At 43.7% G+C, this 17,352-nt stretch overlaps 1 protein-coding gene across 7 annotated transcripts in view; it reads left to right on the forward strand.

The window, feature by feature from the left end:
• Positions 1 to 13,005, forward strand: part of osbp2b (oxysterol binding protein 2b) — a 45,782-nt gene extending 32,777 nt beyond the window's left edge. For 3 of the 7 annotated variants that reach the window (XM_083527347.1, XM_083527352.1, XM_083527351.1), the window contains 13 exons: positions 765 to 1,015; positions 2,481 to 2,679; positions 3,107 to 3,230; positions 3,350 to 3,413; positions 3,513 to 3,665; positions 5,631 to 5,876; positions 5,993 to 6,113; positions 6,278 to 6,381; positions 6,491 to 6,586; positions 7,061 to 7,245; positions 8,572 to 8,792; positions 9,020 to 9,037; positions 10,808 to 13,005. In XM_083527347.1, coding sequence (XP_083383473.1) covers positions 765 to 1,015; positions 2,481 to 2,679; positions 3,107 to 3,230; positions 3,350 to 3,413; positions 3,513 to 3,665; positions 5,631 to 5,876; positions 5,993 to 6,113; positions 6,278 to 6,381; positions 6,491 to 6,586; positions 7,061 to 7,245; positions 8,572 to 8,792; positions 9,020 to 9,037; positions 10,808 to 10,950 — 1,925 coding nt within the window. In that variant the 3' untranslated portion in view covers positions 10,951 to 13,005. Of the gene's footprint in view, positions 1 to 764; positions 1,016 to 1,593; positions 1,717 to 2,480; positions 2,680 to 3,106; positions 3,231 to 3,349; positions 3,414 to 3,512; positions 3,666 to 5,630; positions 5,877 to 5,992; positions 6,114 to 6,277; positions 6,382 to 6,490; positions 6,587 to 7,060; positions 7,246 to 8,571; positions 8,793 to 9,019; positions 9,038 to 10,807 lie in introns of those variants that run through there. The other 4 variants (XM_083527348.1, XM_083527353.1, XM_083527349.1 and 1 more) reach the window with 3 other exon arrangements.
• The last annotated feature ends 4,347 nt before the right edge of the window (positions 13,006 to 17,352 follow it).

The following is a 17,352-nucleotide window of genomic DNA, read 5'->3' on the forward strand; positions in this document are numbered from 1 at the left end:
GTCGCAGTAAATCACGTTTAAAAACAGAAAAGTTACTGTAGTAGTAGACAAATGCTATAAAAAGAGAATGAAACGGAGAAACACAGCAAGTAAAAAATCATAATCCTTCACTAAAAACACAACAGTGAGTAAAAATGTGTTCGTTCACTGCTGCTGTTATTTGCTGCTTTTAGAGTTCGTGTTTGTTTAATTGAATCATCACGATGTCCAGTGCGACTTTCCTGAAGTCACAAACACACACTTTACACAATCTTACTTCATTAAACTGCAACATTTACACATGATGGGGATTATAGAGTTTCTGCTCACCGTGCTGATGTTCCACCTTCATCCCTCACACCAGTGTGTTTTTTTTTCCACATGCACGTACCTTCATCCCACACAAACTCCACTTTACATCACTTTCAGCTACAGTTTTCTTTGTTGTGTTTAATATAAAATGCTCTCGTGCCTTAGATGACTTGGGACACACACTTTTTCCTGCTGCCGGTTGACCCTGAACTCTGCACCATTTCACAAGCGGCTGTTCCTCTTACCGTCACGCTAAACCCTAAGTTCAGCAGCCCAAATAATCGATAATCATTTACAACTAATTTCATTATTGATTATCGATTTTTTTGATAAGTCCTAGTTCTAGACCAGAAGTCTAGAACTCTGAGTGTAGCATTTTAGTGCACCATGGACGCGATGCAATGCCCCTGATCCACACACTTACTGTGTCTAACTTTCCTAATTCTGTGTGTGTGTGTGTGTGTGTGTTGCAGATGACTCAGGGGAAGAAGAGCCCACGTCGCGCTCGGACCGCAGTGAACTGCAGGGAGCGCTGAAGACTTTGGCGAGTAAACTGGACGATCTGTGTACGTGTAACGATCTGATAGCGAAGCACGGCGCGGCGCTGCAGCGGTCCCTCAGCGAGCTCGAGGCTCTGCGTGTTCCCGTTGAGGGCAGTGAGAAGATAAAAGCCGTGAACGAGAGAGCGACTCTGTTCCGCATCACCTCCAATGCTATGATCAATGTGAGTGCATTAGAGTGATGAGTTCCCACTGTTCTGGTTCCTTTACTATAATCCTGTCCTGATCAGTGGGGGCCTTGGAACAAGGGACTGTGGGGGGACTGTCCCACTGGCACATACACAGTACATCTAAGAGATTAATAGGTGTGTCACCTCTGGGCTTATAACCTGTGGGTGTATAACATCTGTTTGAGGCACTAGTAAGCGAATAACCTCTGGGTGTGTTACCTGTGGGCAGGTACAACATTTCCCATTATTTTTCCCACCTGATCGTGACATCACAACCAAAATGGCTGACACAGACGTTTGATATTGGACCTGCTGTAGTGACAGGAGTCAGCGTTCAGATTATCACTCACTCAAATGAACACACAGACGTTCAGTAATTTCCCCTGTGTGTTGTGAAGTCATGAGCTTTGTGCGTGTGTTTGTGTGTGTGTGTGTGTGTGTGCGCGTGTGTTTGCGTGTGTGTGTGTGTGAGGCAGGTTTCAAAATCTCAGCAGTAAAATGTGGAAGTGGCTCCTGAGTCAGAGCTGGATATTTGTCTTCACAGCAGCTTTCACACACACACACACACACACACACACACACACACACACACACACACACACACACACACACAAACACACACACACACACACACTTATATATACTGCCGTATGCACTCTTTTACATTAGCTCAGGTCATACACAGAAGTCCAGGGGTGAGTGTGTGCTACATGTTTCTGCTTCCTTGTACATAGTGTATATTACTGTGTGTGTGTGTGTGTGTGTGTGTGTGTGTGTGTGTGTGTATATACATGTTAAAGGTGTAGATTTGTATTATTGTATTATTTGGTGTAGTGAAGTCGTTTACACACACCGCTGCAGAGTTAACTCTCAGAGTGTCGGGTTATGGTCATGTGACCAGGAAGTAGAGGCTCAGACAGGAAGTGATGTACTTCAGTGTGATTTATCCAGAATTCATTAAGTCATACAAAACTGATACATAAATATAGACATGATAGAGAGCGTGAGTAAAAGAGAGAAAAGGATTTCAGGATGAAAGAAAGAAAGAAAGAAAGAAAAAGAAAGAAAGAAAGAAAGAAAGATGGACATTTCTGTGTAAACTATAGTAACCTCTCTAACGTCTCAGTCAGAAGAAGAGCTTTCTGGTTCTGCTTTGTTGTGACTCACAGCAGGTTAGTCATCACTGAATTTAACAAGTAAAAACAGTGTGTGTGTGTGTGTGTGTGTGTGTGTGTGTCTGTGTGTGTGTGTGTGTGAGAGAGAGCGGTTGAAGGGGTGGAGCTTGTGTTCCTCTTTTAGCTGATTATCTAAACAAGATTTGTTCTCTTTGATGTTTACGTTCTCTGGATGTAGAACAATGACACTTTGGCTCCTCCCACACGCTCGACTTCCTGGTATCTGACCTGAGTTTGTATCCACCCCCACTCCTACAACCCCCCCTCCCTTCCCCCCATCTCAGGCATGCCGTGATTTTCTGGAGCTGGCCGAGAGCCACAGCCGCAGATGGCAGCGAGTCCTGCAGCATGAGCGAGAGCAGCGTACACACCTGGAGGAGACGATAGAACAGCTGGCCAAACAACACAACAGCCTGGAGAGAGCGTGGAGGGAGGCGCCAACACACACGTCCAACACACTCGACACCACCTCCACACACACCGGTCTGTTCTACACTGCGTTACCCCTGGGTGTGATGTGCAGAAGTATTGACACCCACTTGAACTTTTCCATGGTGTGTAGTGATGAATCGCACGGTGGCGGTGGTGGCATCATGTTTAGCATTGCTGCTCCCTACTAATTTGTCAATTTGTCAATAAACACACACTTTGATATTATGGAATATTTTATGTTGATTCATAAGATAAAATGCCCAATACGTTAATTTACTTCCTGTAATAATACAGAACGAGGAAAAGTTCAAAGGGGGGGGGGGGGGGGGGTTATGGGGGAGGGGGGGACTTACGGAATGCACTTATTAAACATTTAATGTTTTAGGAATCAAAGTGTGTGTGTGTGTGTGTGTGTGTGTGTGTGTGTGTGTGTGTGTGTGTGTGTGTGTGTGTGTGTGTGTGTGTGTTTTTCCTGCAGGAGTGAGTGAGAAGTCTCGCAAAGAGGAAGCGAGTGATGAAGATGAGGATACGGAATATTTTGATGCCATGGAGGAATCACCTGCTTTCATCACAGTGACGGCTACAGACATCTCTCAGCACAGGTCAGAGTCTCTACAGAGCTGAAGTCACACTGGAGTCAATTTTATTACATAAAATGTGTGTGTGTGTGTGTGTGTGTGTGTGTGTGTGTGTGTGTGTGTGTGTGTGTGTGGTAAACCAGACGTTCTCAGAGTAATCTAAGTGGTGCCAGTGGTGGTCAGCCCAATGACTGGAACCTGGAGCATGTAAGTGTTGAATCTGATGATCTGTATGAAGTTTTTATTGTAAGGTGAAAGTGAGTTGGACTTCTGTCGTGCGTTCCGTCTCCTGTATCTGTCTTTTAGTCGTCTCCGAGCTGTAATGATTTATCAGGGAAAGAAGTGCAGACACGCAGGAAGAGGCGGAGCCGAATCCCAGACAAACCCAACTATTCGCTTAACCTGTGGAGCATCATGAAGAACTGCATCGGCAAAGAGCTCTCCAAAATCCCCATGCCTGTGAGCCTGCATACTCAAACTCTATACTCCCCCCACACTGCCTCTATACTCCCCCCACACTGTCGCTATACTCCCCCCACACTGCCTCTATACTCCCCCCACACTGTCGCTATACTCCCCTCACACTGCCTCTATACTTCCACCACACTGCCTCTATACTCCCCCCACACTGCCTCTATACTCCCCCCACACTGCCTCTATACTCCCCCCACACTGCCTCTATACTACCACCACACTGCCTCTATACTCCCCCCACACTGTCGCTATACTCCCCCCACACTGCCTCTATACTTCCACCACACTGTCTCTATACTCCCCCCACACTGCCTCTATACTCCCCCCACACTGCCTTTATACTCCCCCCACACTGTCGCTATACTCCCCCCACACTGCCTCTATACTTCCACCACACTGCCTCTATACTCCCCCCACACTGCCTCTATACTACCACCACACTGCCTCTATACTCCCCCCACACTGTCGCTATACTCCCCCCACACTGCCTCTATACTCCCCCCACACTGCCTCTATACTTCCACCACACTGCCTCTATACTCCCCCCACACTGCCTCTATACTCCCCCCACACTGCCTCTATACTACCACCACACTGCCTTTATACTCCCCCCACACTGTCGCTATACTCCCCCCACACTGCCTCTATACTTCCACCACACTGCCTCTATACTCCCCCCACACTGCCTCTATACTACCACCACACTGCCTCTATACTCCCCCCACACTGTCGCTATACTCCCCCCACACTGCCTCTATACTCCCCCCACACTGCCTCTATACTTCCACCACACTGCCTCTATACTCCCCCCACACTGCCTCTATACTCCCCCCACACTGCCTCTATACTACCACCACACTGCCTCTATACTCCCCCCACACTGTCGCTATACTCCCCCCACACTGCCTCTATACTACCACCACACTGCCTCTATACTCCCCCCACACTGTCGCTATACTCCCCCCACACTGCCTCTATACTACCACCACACTGCCTCTATACTCCCCCCACACTGCCTCTATACTTCCCCCACACTGCCTCTATACTCCCCCCACACTGCCTCTATACTTCCACCACACTGCCTCTATACTCCCCCCACACTGCCTCTATACTCCCCCCACACTGTCGCTATACTCCCCCCACACTGCCTCTATACTACCACCACACTGCCTCTATACTCCCCCCACACTGCCTCTATACTTCCCCCACACTGCCTCTATACTCCCCCCACACTGCCTCTATACTTCCACCACACTGCCTCTATACTCCCCCCACACTGCCTCTATACTCCCCCCACACTGCCTCTATATTACCACCACACTGCCTTTATACCCCCCCACACTGCCTCTATACCCCCCCCACACTGCCTCTATACTCCCCCCATACTGCCTCTATATTACCACCACACTGCCTCTATACTCCCCCCACACTGTCTCTATACTCCCCCCCACACTGCCTCTATACTCCCCCCACACTGCCTCTATACTCCCCCCACACTGCCTCTATACTACCACCACACTGCCTCTATACTCCCCCCACACTGTCTCTATACTCCCCCCCACACTGCCTCTATACTCCCCCCACACTGCCTCTATATTACCACCACACTGCCTTTATACCCACCCACACTGCCTTTATACCCACCCACACTGCCTCTATACCCCCCCCACACTGCCTCTAAACTCCCCCCATACTGCCTCTATATTACCACCACACTGCCTCTATACCCCCCCACACTGCCTTTATACTCCCCCCACACTGTCTCTATACTCCCCCCACACTGCCTCTATACTCCCCCCACACTGCCTCTATACTCCCCCCACACTGCCTCTATACTACCACTACACTGCCTCTATACCCCCCCTCACACTGCCTCTATACTCCCCCCACACTGCCTCTATATTTCTAACAAAGCTGGTTTTCCTTCACCGCTCTTCCTCATTTTTCCAGGTGAACTTTAATGAGCCCCTCTCCATGCTGCAGCGACTTACTGAGGATCTGGAGTACAGCGAGCTGCTGGATAAAGCATCTCGTTGTGAGAATTCTCTCGAGCAGATGTGTTTGGTGGCTGCCTTCTCTGTTTCGTCCTATTCCACCACTGTCCACCGCACGGCGAAACCCTTCAACCCTCTGCTGGGTGAAACGTACGAGCTCGACCGGCTCAACGAGTACGGCTACCGCTCCATCTGCGAGCAGGTTAAACTCCTTACACACAATCTTGATTAGAATGTGATCCGGAACCTGCTGAATACTGCCCCCTAGTGGTGGAACAACAACCTATCACAAAAAAAATGGTTGTGTATTTCTCTCAGGTTAGTCATCATCCTCCGGCTGCGGCACATCATGTCATCTCACAGCGAGGATGGACTCTGTGGCAGGAAATCACCATTGCTAGCAAGTTTCGGGGCAAATATTTGTCCATCATGCCACTGGGTGAGAGACTCCACCCACAGCTTTACACTTAAAAATTTTGTTATATGCAGTTATTAGGCAAAAAAAGGTCAGCAATATTCATTGACAAAACCTTTAGCATTTATTTTGCTGCATATTTTCCTGATAAAGAAGCTAGGCTTTCCTAACGCCTCTCGGTTCTTTAGGTGCCATCCACCTGCAGTTTCACGCGAGTGGGAACCACTACATGTGGCGTAAGGTGACCTCCACCGTACACAACATCATCGTGGGAAAACTGTGGATTGACCAGGTCCAAGCTCTCTTACTGCTCAAACACCATGTTTAAACACATATACATTCCATGCAAGCGTGTTGCAGAACATCTCCTACAGAATATTTAACCTTCATTTTGTTCTCAGTCAGGGGACATCGACATTGTGAACCACAGAACCAAAGAGACGTGCCAGCTTAAGTTCTCTCCATACAGCTACTTTTCGAGGGAAGTTCCACGCAAGGTATGTTTCTGGTTCTCCTCTTTTTCCTTTTGAATGTTCTTCAATAAGTTGTCCATAATTTTCTAGACTAAAGTGGGACATTGCATGTTCTTCAATATTCCCCAAACACAAACATTTTCCAAACACCAACATTCTTCACAAATTCAGATCTAACTCTGTTTTCCAAAAAACACCAAAACAGAACATCAGAACATCATCAAGAAACAAAATTCGTCACCAGTAATATTCTCAAGAACCAACACACCGTTGTTTTCCACAAAAATACACCGATATTGTCCATTCGGAAGTTTCCCGGCACCAAACATCAGCACCAACACCGCCAAACAGCAACACCAACAAAACACCAAACACTATCTATCACATGTTCTCTTTCATTCTTCACATGCAATAAACACCCAATCAAGCCATGTTGGAGATCATCAGTATACTTGTGTGTGTGTGTGTGTGTGTGTGTGTGTGTGTGTGTGTGTGAAGGTGACTGGTGTGGTGTCAGATAGTGAAGGACAGGCGCACTACATCCTATCAGGAACGTGGGATGACCGAATGGAGAGTGCTAAGATCGTTCAGAGCAGCCGCGGCAGCAGCAGTGCAGAGGGCAAGCAGAAGACCGTCTACCAAACACTCACACCTCGATTACTGTGGAAGAAATACCCTCTTCCGTGTGTACACAAACACACACACACACACACACACACACACACACACACACACACACACACACACACACACCTCCTCACATCTACACCCTCACATCTCCAACCTCTTCACATCTACACCCTCACATCTACAACCTCTTCACATCTACATCCTCGAATCAACAACCTCTTCACATCTACAACCTCTTCACATCTACATCCTCGCATCTACAACCTCCTCACATCTACACCCTCACATCTACACCCTCACATCTACAACATCTTTACATCTACATCCTCGCATCTACAACCTCCTCACATCTACACCGTCGCATCTACAACCTCCTCACATCTACACCCTCACATCTACAACCTCTTCACATCTACATCCTCGAATCAACAACCTCTTCACATCTACACCCTCACATCTACAACATCTTTACATCTACATCCTCGCATCTACAACCTCCTCACATCTACACCCTCGCATCTACAACCTCCTCACATCTACACCCTCACATCTACAACCTCTTCACATCTACATCCTCGCATCTACAACCTCTTCACATCAACAACCTCCTCACATCTACACTCTCACATCTACAACCTCTTCACATCTACATCCTCGCATCTACAACCTCCTCACATCTACACCCTCGCATCTACAACCTCCTCACATCTACACCCTCACATCTACAACCTCTTCACATCTACATCCTCGCATCTACAACCTCCTCACATCTACACCCTCACATCTACAACCTCTTCACATCTACATCCTCGCATCTACAACCTCTTCACATCTACAACCTCCTCACATCTACACTCTCACATCTACAACCTCTTCACATCTACATCCTCGCATCTACAACCTCCTCACATCTACATCCTCGCATCTACAACCTCTTCACATCTACAGCCTCGCATCTACAACCTCCTCACATCTACACCCTCACATCTACAGCCTCTTCACATCTACACCCTCACATCTACAACCTCTCCACATCTACACCTTCCTCACATCTACAACCTCACATCTACAAGCTCGTCTCATCAACCACCTTCTCACATCTTCACCATCACATCTACAACCTCCTCATATGTACAACCTTCTCACATCTTTTCCATCACATCTACAACCTCCTTACATGTACACCCTCCTCACATCTACAACCTCGCATCTACACCCTCACATCAACAACCTCCTCACATCTTTACTATCACATCTACAAGCTCCTCACATGTACAACCTCCTCACATCTACACCATCAAATCTACAACCTTCCCACATCTACACCTTTACATCTTCACCCTCAAATCTACAACTTAATTCTGTTTGTGTTTTGTTAGAGAGAACGCGGAGAACATGTATTTCTTCTCATCTCTGGCTCTGACACTGAACGAGGAGGAGGACGGTGTGTGTGTGACAGACAGCCGTCTGCGTCCGGACCAGCGTCTGATGGAGGAGGGACGTTGGGATGAAGCCAACATGGAGAAACAGAGACTGGAGGAGAAACAGAGAGCCGTGAGGAGAAGGAGAGACGCAGAGGCTTCAGACGCCATGGACCAAGGTGAGAACCCCTGATCTGTTTGGATCTTGTTGTCTTCATCATTACCATTTCCAGGTTCTAGAGTCACTGACCGAACATGTAATACTGTGTGTGTGTGTGTGTGTGTGTGTGTGTGTGTGTGTGTGTGTGTGTGTGTGTGTGTGTGTGTGTTTTCTTGTGGTGAGAACTTAATTCTGTAGTGATGACATTATGATCATGTATCTTTCTTCTCTTCTTCCGGTTCTCAGAGTGTGAGCTTGACTCTGGTGAGTTTTAGTACCTGGACTTGTCCATGTGAAGCTACTTTACATGTTTGTGTGTGTGTGTGTGTGTGTGTGTGTGTGTGTGTGTGTGTGTGAGAGAGCATGCGAGTGTGATGTATCCACGGCTCTCTGCAGATCCAGCAGTGATCTGTAATAGAGATCTCACCATCTGCTCACACTCCCCTACTCACGGTTCTCCTAGTGTCTGTGTGTGTGTGTGTGTGTGTGTGTGTATAGACACTGTTGGTTCTAACCAAGGTCCAGGAAGTTCTAACACCAACACTGCCCTCCTGAAGAACATTTAGAACCAAACACACAAACGACTACGCTTCAACATAATAAAACCCCACATAGAACACGTGTCTAGAACCCAAACCATAGACACAAACACATCACACAAAAAAACTATATCTAGAACCTGAAACACACCAAAACTACACATATATACAAAACTACACATCTACAAAACTACACATATATACAAAACTACACATATATACAAAACTACACATCTACAAAACTACACATCTACAAAACTACACATCTCTAAAGATTTAACGAACCTGAAACACAGCAAAACTACACAACCTGATCTACTAAAATTTGAAAGAGGGGCCGGGTCATACATACACGTACACACTGTACATACACACACACACACACACACACACACACACACACACACACACACACACACACACACACACACACACACACACACATATATATATTACATTAGAGATTTGGCAAATTCAGTTTCATCAAGTGCCAAAAGATCAATTTGTTGATCTTTTTTTTGCCAGTGCATCAATAAACACAGCAGAGAAACTCAAGTTTAGTTTCAGTAGGAAGTGTTGTTGAACTATTTTATCAGTTCATCAAAGTCTGGAGTAAGTGGTGTTGTGGGAGTTCTCAGGAGAGATCCGAGGTGTTTGTCAGAAACTGTCGCAGTTTTAATAGAATATCAGATTAATATCTCTTAAGAGAAGAAGAGAATACTGCACGAGAACAACGTCAATGGAGCTGAAGTGCGACATCTTCAGGGGAAACGTGGGCATTACAGGGGAAAGGGAATTGAACAATGTTTACCCGTAAATATTTTAATAGAATTTGGTCACGTTAGGCGGGCCGGTGTGTGGCCCATGGGCCGTAGTTTGCCCATGTCTGGTGTACACACACAGATCCTCAAACCAATCAGCAACACAATAAACACATGTAGAACCTTAATCATGACCTCAAAGTTATAACACACACACACACACACACACACACACACACACACACACACACACACACACACACACACACACACCTACCGATTCATGATAATGCTACATGATGTGAATGGTTTATGATTCCAGACTCTAAAGGGTTCTGAATACAGTTCTAAAGCCTTTAGATCCCTCACTATCTTTCTTTCTTTCTTTCTTTCTTTCTTTCTTTCTTTCTTTCTTTCTTTCTTTCTTTCTTTCTTTCTTTCTTTCTTTCTTTCTTTCTTTCTTTCTTTCTTTCTTTTTCATCTAATTCTTGAACTTAAATTCTTAAATTCTTCCACTTATTTTTCCTTCTTTCCTCCGACGTAGTTTATTTTTGTGCGTCTAAAAGTTCTGAAAGTGAACAGGAGAACCCTTTAGAGTGAGGGATCTGACATCTGGAAATTTGAATTTATAATCCAGAAACATTGAGAATCAGAATCAAGAAGGAGATTCACGCTTGTGTGTTGTGTGTGTGTGTGTGTGTGTGTGTGTGTGTGTGTGTGTGTGTGAAACACAGGTCGGGAGTTCGAGGGCTACAAGCCTCTCTGGTTCCATCAGAGGACGGATCCTGTGACTGGAGAGATGAACTTTGTGTATAAAGGAGGTTACTGGGAGGCCAAAGACAGACAGGACTGGAGTCTGTGTCCCGATATTTTCTGATGACGGGTCGAGGACGGGACGTCTGATTACAGACTCGCACAGGAGCCGTGATCCGGGATCTAGGACACAGAACCTCAGCAGGAGAACTGAGACCATCCAAGAGAAAGAGAGACAGATAGAAATAGTGGAGGGTCTGAGCAGTCTCCAGTATTAACCTGAAAGCTGTGTGTGTGTGTGTGTGTGTGTGTGTGTGTGTGTGTGTGTAGGAAAAGAAGGGAATTTGGACTTGAACTTTGACCCCTTAATTCTATAAACTAAATCAGGTGCTCTTTCTTCTGAAAAAACAACCAAGCAAAATACATCAACAACGAACGTACTTCAAAGTGCACTTTTTCCCCCTCCCCCCGCTTCCTTCCTCCCTCGTTTAGTCTGCCTAATGAGGCTCTATTCCATATCCATCGCACTGATCCACCTCAAACGCAGAAGAAAGCGGTCACTGCAAATAAAGCATATAAGTGCGAATACTCATTAATATTTGCATATCATTATAGCCCCATTTGCATATTCCAAAGGACAACAGGATTGGAAATTGGACTTCACTTCATGTTATGGCCAATTACGAGCCATGTTTTTATACCCATCACAAACTCCGCCCACTCTTAGATTAAAGCAGGGATACGCATGTCCTCGTCCTTAACGACCAATATATCCTAAAAAAAAAAAGGAAAAAAAAGGAGTGTTGAGAGCTGCCACATGGCGTTCGGTGACGCGCTCTGGAGTTCATATCGAACTCGTATGGAATAAAAAGCCTGAACAGTGACACGGTTAAAGGAACAGTTTGGGGAAGGTTCCGTATCAGTTCAGTACAAATCTAACTGTTAATTATTTACATCATCATAATATTCTGTCATCCAAATCTCATTAATATTTTATAAAGACACCATTACAGTTTACTTCAAACTGCAGACGTGTAAAATAGTTTGTAAGATTGAACACAAGAAGTTCAGAAGATTCAGAGTTTTGTTTAGTGTATTAGACTGAAGGTAAGTTTGAGTGTAAGTTTGTTTGTGTGATTCTTTGTAAGATTGAGCGTAAATATTTCGATCAGGAATTTAATTTGTGTCTAATATTTACTGGGAAAAACCTGAAAATGAACGTGTGTGTTTAATGTGGAATTCGTCTCACGTGTTTACTCGTTCAATAACGTCAAAACAATAGTAACATTTTTGAGCGAACACGTTTGAGTTCATGACGTGTAACAACAGGACGTGATGTTACGAGTCACCAAAAGTGTTCATAATCCACACAATCACGTGCAGCCTGTCATTATTCACGTAGTTTGTAAAATTGAACATAGCGGATATAATCAGCTGCATTAATCATTTTATATATAAAAAAAACAGGCAACAAAATGTTTTGAATGATTGGCTTTAATAAAAAAAAATTATTTCTCCAAACTGTTCCTTTAATCAGATTATCAGATGAACCTTGGGTTTTTTACACTAATAGTCTCAAGGTTTTTTTTTACTCTAGTAGTAATTGTTAATAAAACAGCCCCGTTGTCCCATTAATTAGGTTTTAATATGCTAATGTGTGCACTCAGTGTTAAAAAATTTAAATAAATAAAAAAAGCACACATTTATTAGCATAACCCCTCCCCCCCCACACCCCACCCCTGTTCCTCTGTTTCTGGAAGCTCCTCACTGAGCAGAAACAGTATTTTTGTCGACGACGCATCTGCATTCTGAACCTTCTCAGTATTATCACACTGGAGCTCCGTTGTCTCACGTCTCGAGGTCGAGGCGACCAGAGACTTGCAGGTTCTCTTGAGAAAATAGAACTCGTAGCACGGGTATGGCGTTAGCATTAGCGTTAGCGTGACCTGTTCAGACTCTGGTGTGTTTAATTTTTATGAAGAAAAAGATAATAAGAACAAATGATGGTAATAATAATAATAAAGTTATTAACTGAATGATGATTAATAAAGTGAGTAACAGAAATATTTACTGTACACGAGTCTTATCACAGATCTGAGATCAAACCTGGCTGAAAGTTTTCATGATTTGATTTGAAATTTTAATATTTTGTATTAAAAGAGATTTGATCACATGGTCAGTGATGGGTTTCTGTTCTACTTGGACACTTTGTGTATTTGTTTCTGGTTGCCGTGAACAGCGCTGAGGGATGAGTTCCTGAGAGAACCTGGAGAACTCTCCTGAGGAACTGGATTCACATTGGAACCAGTCATTATCTGGATTATAAATCATTACTAGATACAGTGTAGAAAACTAACAGCATGAAGTGAACTGAAAAAGATGTCCAGGACGAGCAGATTGTAAAGAGAGCCAAACCTGTTCCAGCAGGACGATGCCCCTGTGCACAAAGCAGCTCCATGAAGATCTCCTGCTATAGAGCTCCAACACTATTGAAGATATGAATGTGAACGCTGACTGCACCCCAGACCTCCTCACCCACATCAGTACGTGACTTTACTAACACCCCTGTAGCTCAATGGGCACAAAATCTAGTGGAACATCTTCCCAGAAGAGTGGAGCTCATTATAACAGCACATGGAGATTATATGTGGAATGAGATGTTCGAAAGCACAGAGCTGAGATAAGAATAAAAAGAGTTATAAAGGAGTTAGGAATTATTATTATTTTAGTGGTCAGTGTCATTATGTTTCTAAAGTGCTAAAGAAACTGAACGTGTGAATGGATCAGGAGAAACCTGGGAGGGGGCTTATGTACATCTTCAGAGACCCACGTCGTCCAACAACCCATACATATTGCTTGTTTTCCAACCGAAAACTCTGGCCGAAGAGCGCATCATGAAAGATAAGTGCTTGTTCCAGAGATGTGATTACAACATCATACGACACATAAATCTGGTCCTGAACTCATGTTCTTGCTCTGTTTCTTCCAGTCAGGTGACCGAGCCTGAACCATCTCTACTCCAGGGAACCATGATACAGCGTCAAATGTCCCTGCCAGTGAGGATCTTGACCACAGACTTTCATCAACAACTCGACCTGAGCACCCAGCTTGGAGCCCCAGAGGAACACCCTGAAATACATTAGGTTGAGTTCAGCTCTGAGATCCTCGTTCTACTATCCTAGACATTTCTCCATATGAACACCAGAGGGCGCCATAGGCACTCTGAGTGAGAGACACTGTGTATGACCACTGCATTTATCTGGCTTTCTGGTGTCTGGTATTTTGTCTCTGATGATGATGATGATGATGATGATGATAAGTTCTACTGCTGTTATTAATCTTCTTGTTTATGAACCTCTACAGTGCGTCTCTGGGATCTGTTACAGTGCGATTACAATATTGTGTGATTTTAACAAATGTGAAATTACATTGTGTAGAATTAAGTTTTCCATAAATCGATACATTTAATAAAAAAAGGAAAAAATAAAAGTTTATATCTCCGCTTTAAAGTGTGCTATTCAGTCTAAACTCACGCTCCTGCGTACGGTTTGATTCCAGTAATCTACTGTATGAATATTATTAAGATCTGAGAAGGTCACGTTTTTTTTTACATAAAACAGTTTCAGGTGATGTCTCAATAAATCAGACCTTCTCTGATTTTCCTTAAATTGAGGGTTTGTGGGTTATTTGGGACGAAGTGCACTTAGTTTTGTCCTATTGTTGATTATTTTCAGTGTATGATTGTTGTAAGTGATTAGAAAGAGTTATAAAATCTTGTAATTACAAAGAATAGATTGTGTGCTTCATTTGAAAGGTTTATTAATGAATATTTTTGAAAGAAACACCTGAACATGTAAAATGCAGGTTTTCACATCACTGTATTGAGTCCACTGATCTTCCTGTTCACCCACAACTGTGCTTCTCTGCATAACTTCAAAATGTTCATCAAGTATGCAGATGACACCACCGTGGTCGGCCAGATCAGCAACGAAGACGAATCGGCCTACAGGGAAGAGATCTGAAGCCTGACAGCGTGGTGTGCCACCAACAACCTGACCCCCAACTTTTAGAAGACTAAAGAGCTCATCGTGGACTTTCGGAAATCCAACAGCAGGAGACATCTACCAGTCAACATCAATGGAATATCCCCAGGGATTTTAACGAGTTTCTACCACTGCATCATCGAGAGCATCCTGATCACCATCACCTTCACCATCACCTTACTGAACTCTACACTACACCATGAGATCACTGTATAAACACTGTATATAACTTCTGTATAAACACGATCGTTACCATTTTGTAGACTTTAGTGGAGAACCATCAGGTTAATGCAAGTAAATTATGGGGTGCCACAAGGTTCAGTTCTAGGACCCCTGCTTTTCACAATATACATGCTTCCCTTAGGACATATTATAAGAAGGTATGGAATTAGCTTCCACTGTTCCACTGATGATAACCACCTATATATCTCATCTAAACCAGGCGATACGCTCAATTAGCTCGGATAACTGAGTGTGTTAAAGAATTAAAAGACTGGATGACCCATAACTTTCTACTATTAAATTCTGATAAGACTGAGATTTTGCTCATCGGCCCAAAAACCAGTATACAGAAGCTCCAGCATCTCAACCTGCATTTAGAAGGATGTTCTGTGAAGCTGATGCTGGATCTGTGATGATCACAAATGTTGAGCTCAGTAGCTCCTACTTTTATACCAAAGACTGCAGAAAGAACATTTACTTATAATCTTATACTCCAGTACTCATGTTAGTTCTCTCTCTCCAGTGTTCTGTATTGTTGAAAGATTTATGATTAAACTCTTGATGTCACCCAAATGAGGATGGGTTCCCCTTTTGAGTCTGGTTCCTCTCAAGGTTTCTTCATCATTACATCTAAGGGAGTTTTTCTTTGCTACAGTCGCCACGGTGATTATCAGGGATAAATACACACCATTCACCTTCACTGTTGATTTCTGTAAAGCTGCTTTGAGACAATGTCTGTTGTGAAAAGCGCAATAGAAATAAACTTGACTTGACTTGTCCACTAGTTCAACAGTAAAAGATCTGGGAGTTATTTTAGAGCAACTTGTCTTTTAAAAATCATAACCAAGTTACAAAAACAGCTTCTTTCACCTTAGAAATATTGCTAAGATAAGAAACATGTTGTCTATATCTAAAGCAGAGAAGCTCGTCCATGCGTTTATGACCTCTAGAATAGACTATTGTAATGCATTACTAGGTGGATGTCCTGCATCATTAATAAACAAGCTTCAGTTAGTTCAGAATGCCGCAGCAAGAGTCTCACAAGGTCAAAAAAATATGATCACATAACCCCAATCTTCTCACCCCTACATTGGCTTCCTGTTAAGTTTCGAATCCACTACAAACTACTGCTACTCACTTATAAAGCACTAAATGGTTTATCTCCATGTATCTCCAGTCTTCTAACACGCTACAATCCCTCACGCTCCCTGAGATCTCAAAACTCTGGGCTTCTAGTAGTTCCTAGAAGAGCAAAGTCCACTAAAGGTGGTAGAACATTCTCACATTTAGCTCCTAAACTCTGGAACAGCCTTCCTGACAGTGTTCGGGGCCCAGACACACTCTCCCAGTTTAAGTGTAGATTAAAGACGTATGTTTTTAGCGAGTTCTACACATAACACACATCACATCATAACCTTGTGCTCCAGAACATCTGATCACATCACATTATCAACTTGTGCTGTTAATATCATGAACAGCAGCTACGCTAATTCCTCTCCACTGCTTCTCTTTCTCTCCCCATCCCGAGGCTTCCTGAGGTTGCTCCAGTTCCTCCAGTCACGTCCCACCTCATGAAGATTGTGGACCTTTGAAGAAGTAGATGCCGAACTCGCAAACGTCCCGAACCATCTAGAGACGTACCAGTGCTAATTGGATCCCACTACATGTGTACACCTCCCGGAGTGTTTAAAGGCTCTGTTTAAAGTGTTTAAACACTGTGTAAACACTGTAAATAACTAATGTATAAACACTGTATAAACACTGTAAATAACTAATGTATAAACACTGTATAATTACACATACAATGTGCATACTGTATTTTTATACTCCTCTACAAACACTGTACCTCACACACCTGCACTATTTATATATATTTATAAAGTGTACTTGATTATCAGCTTTTACACAGTTTCCACTGGAAAAGTCGTGATATTTATTTGCTGTACATATATTTATATTTACATTTACACACACACACACACACACACACACACACACACACACACACACACACACACACACACACACACATATACATATACATATACACACAGTACAGACCAAAAGTTTGGACACACCTTCTCATTCAAAGAGTTTTCTTTATTTTTATGACTATGTAAATTGTAGATTCACACTGACTATACAATTTACATAGTCATGAAAATAAAGAAAACTCTTTGAATGAGAAGGTGTGTCCAAACTTTTGGTCTGTACTGTGTGTATATATATATAAAAAAATATACACACACACACACACACAC

This window comes from Silurus aristotelis (genome assembly GCF_946808225.1).
Source record: "Silurus aristotelis genome assembly, chromosome: 23".
Lineage (NCBI taxonomy): Eukaryota > Metazoa > Chordata > Actinopteri > Siluriformes > Siluridae > Silurus > Silurus aristotelis.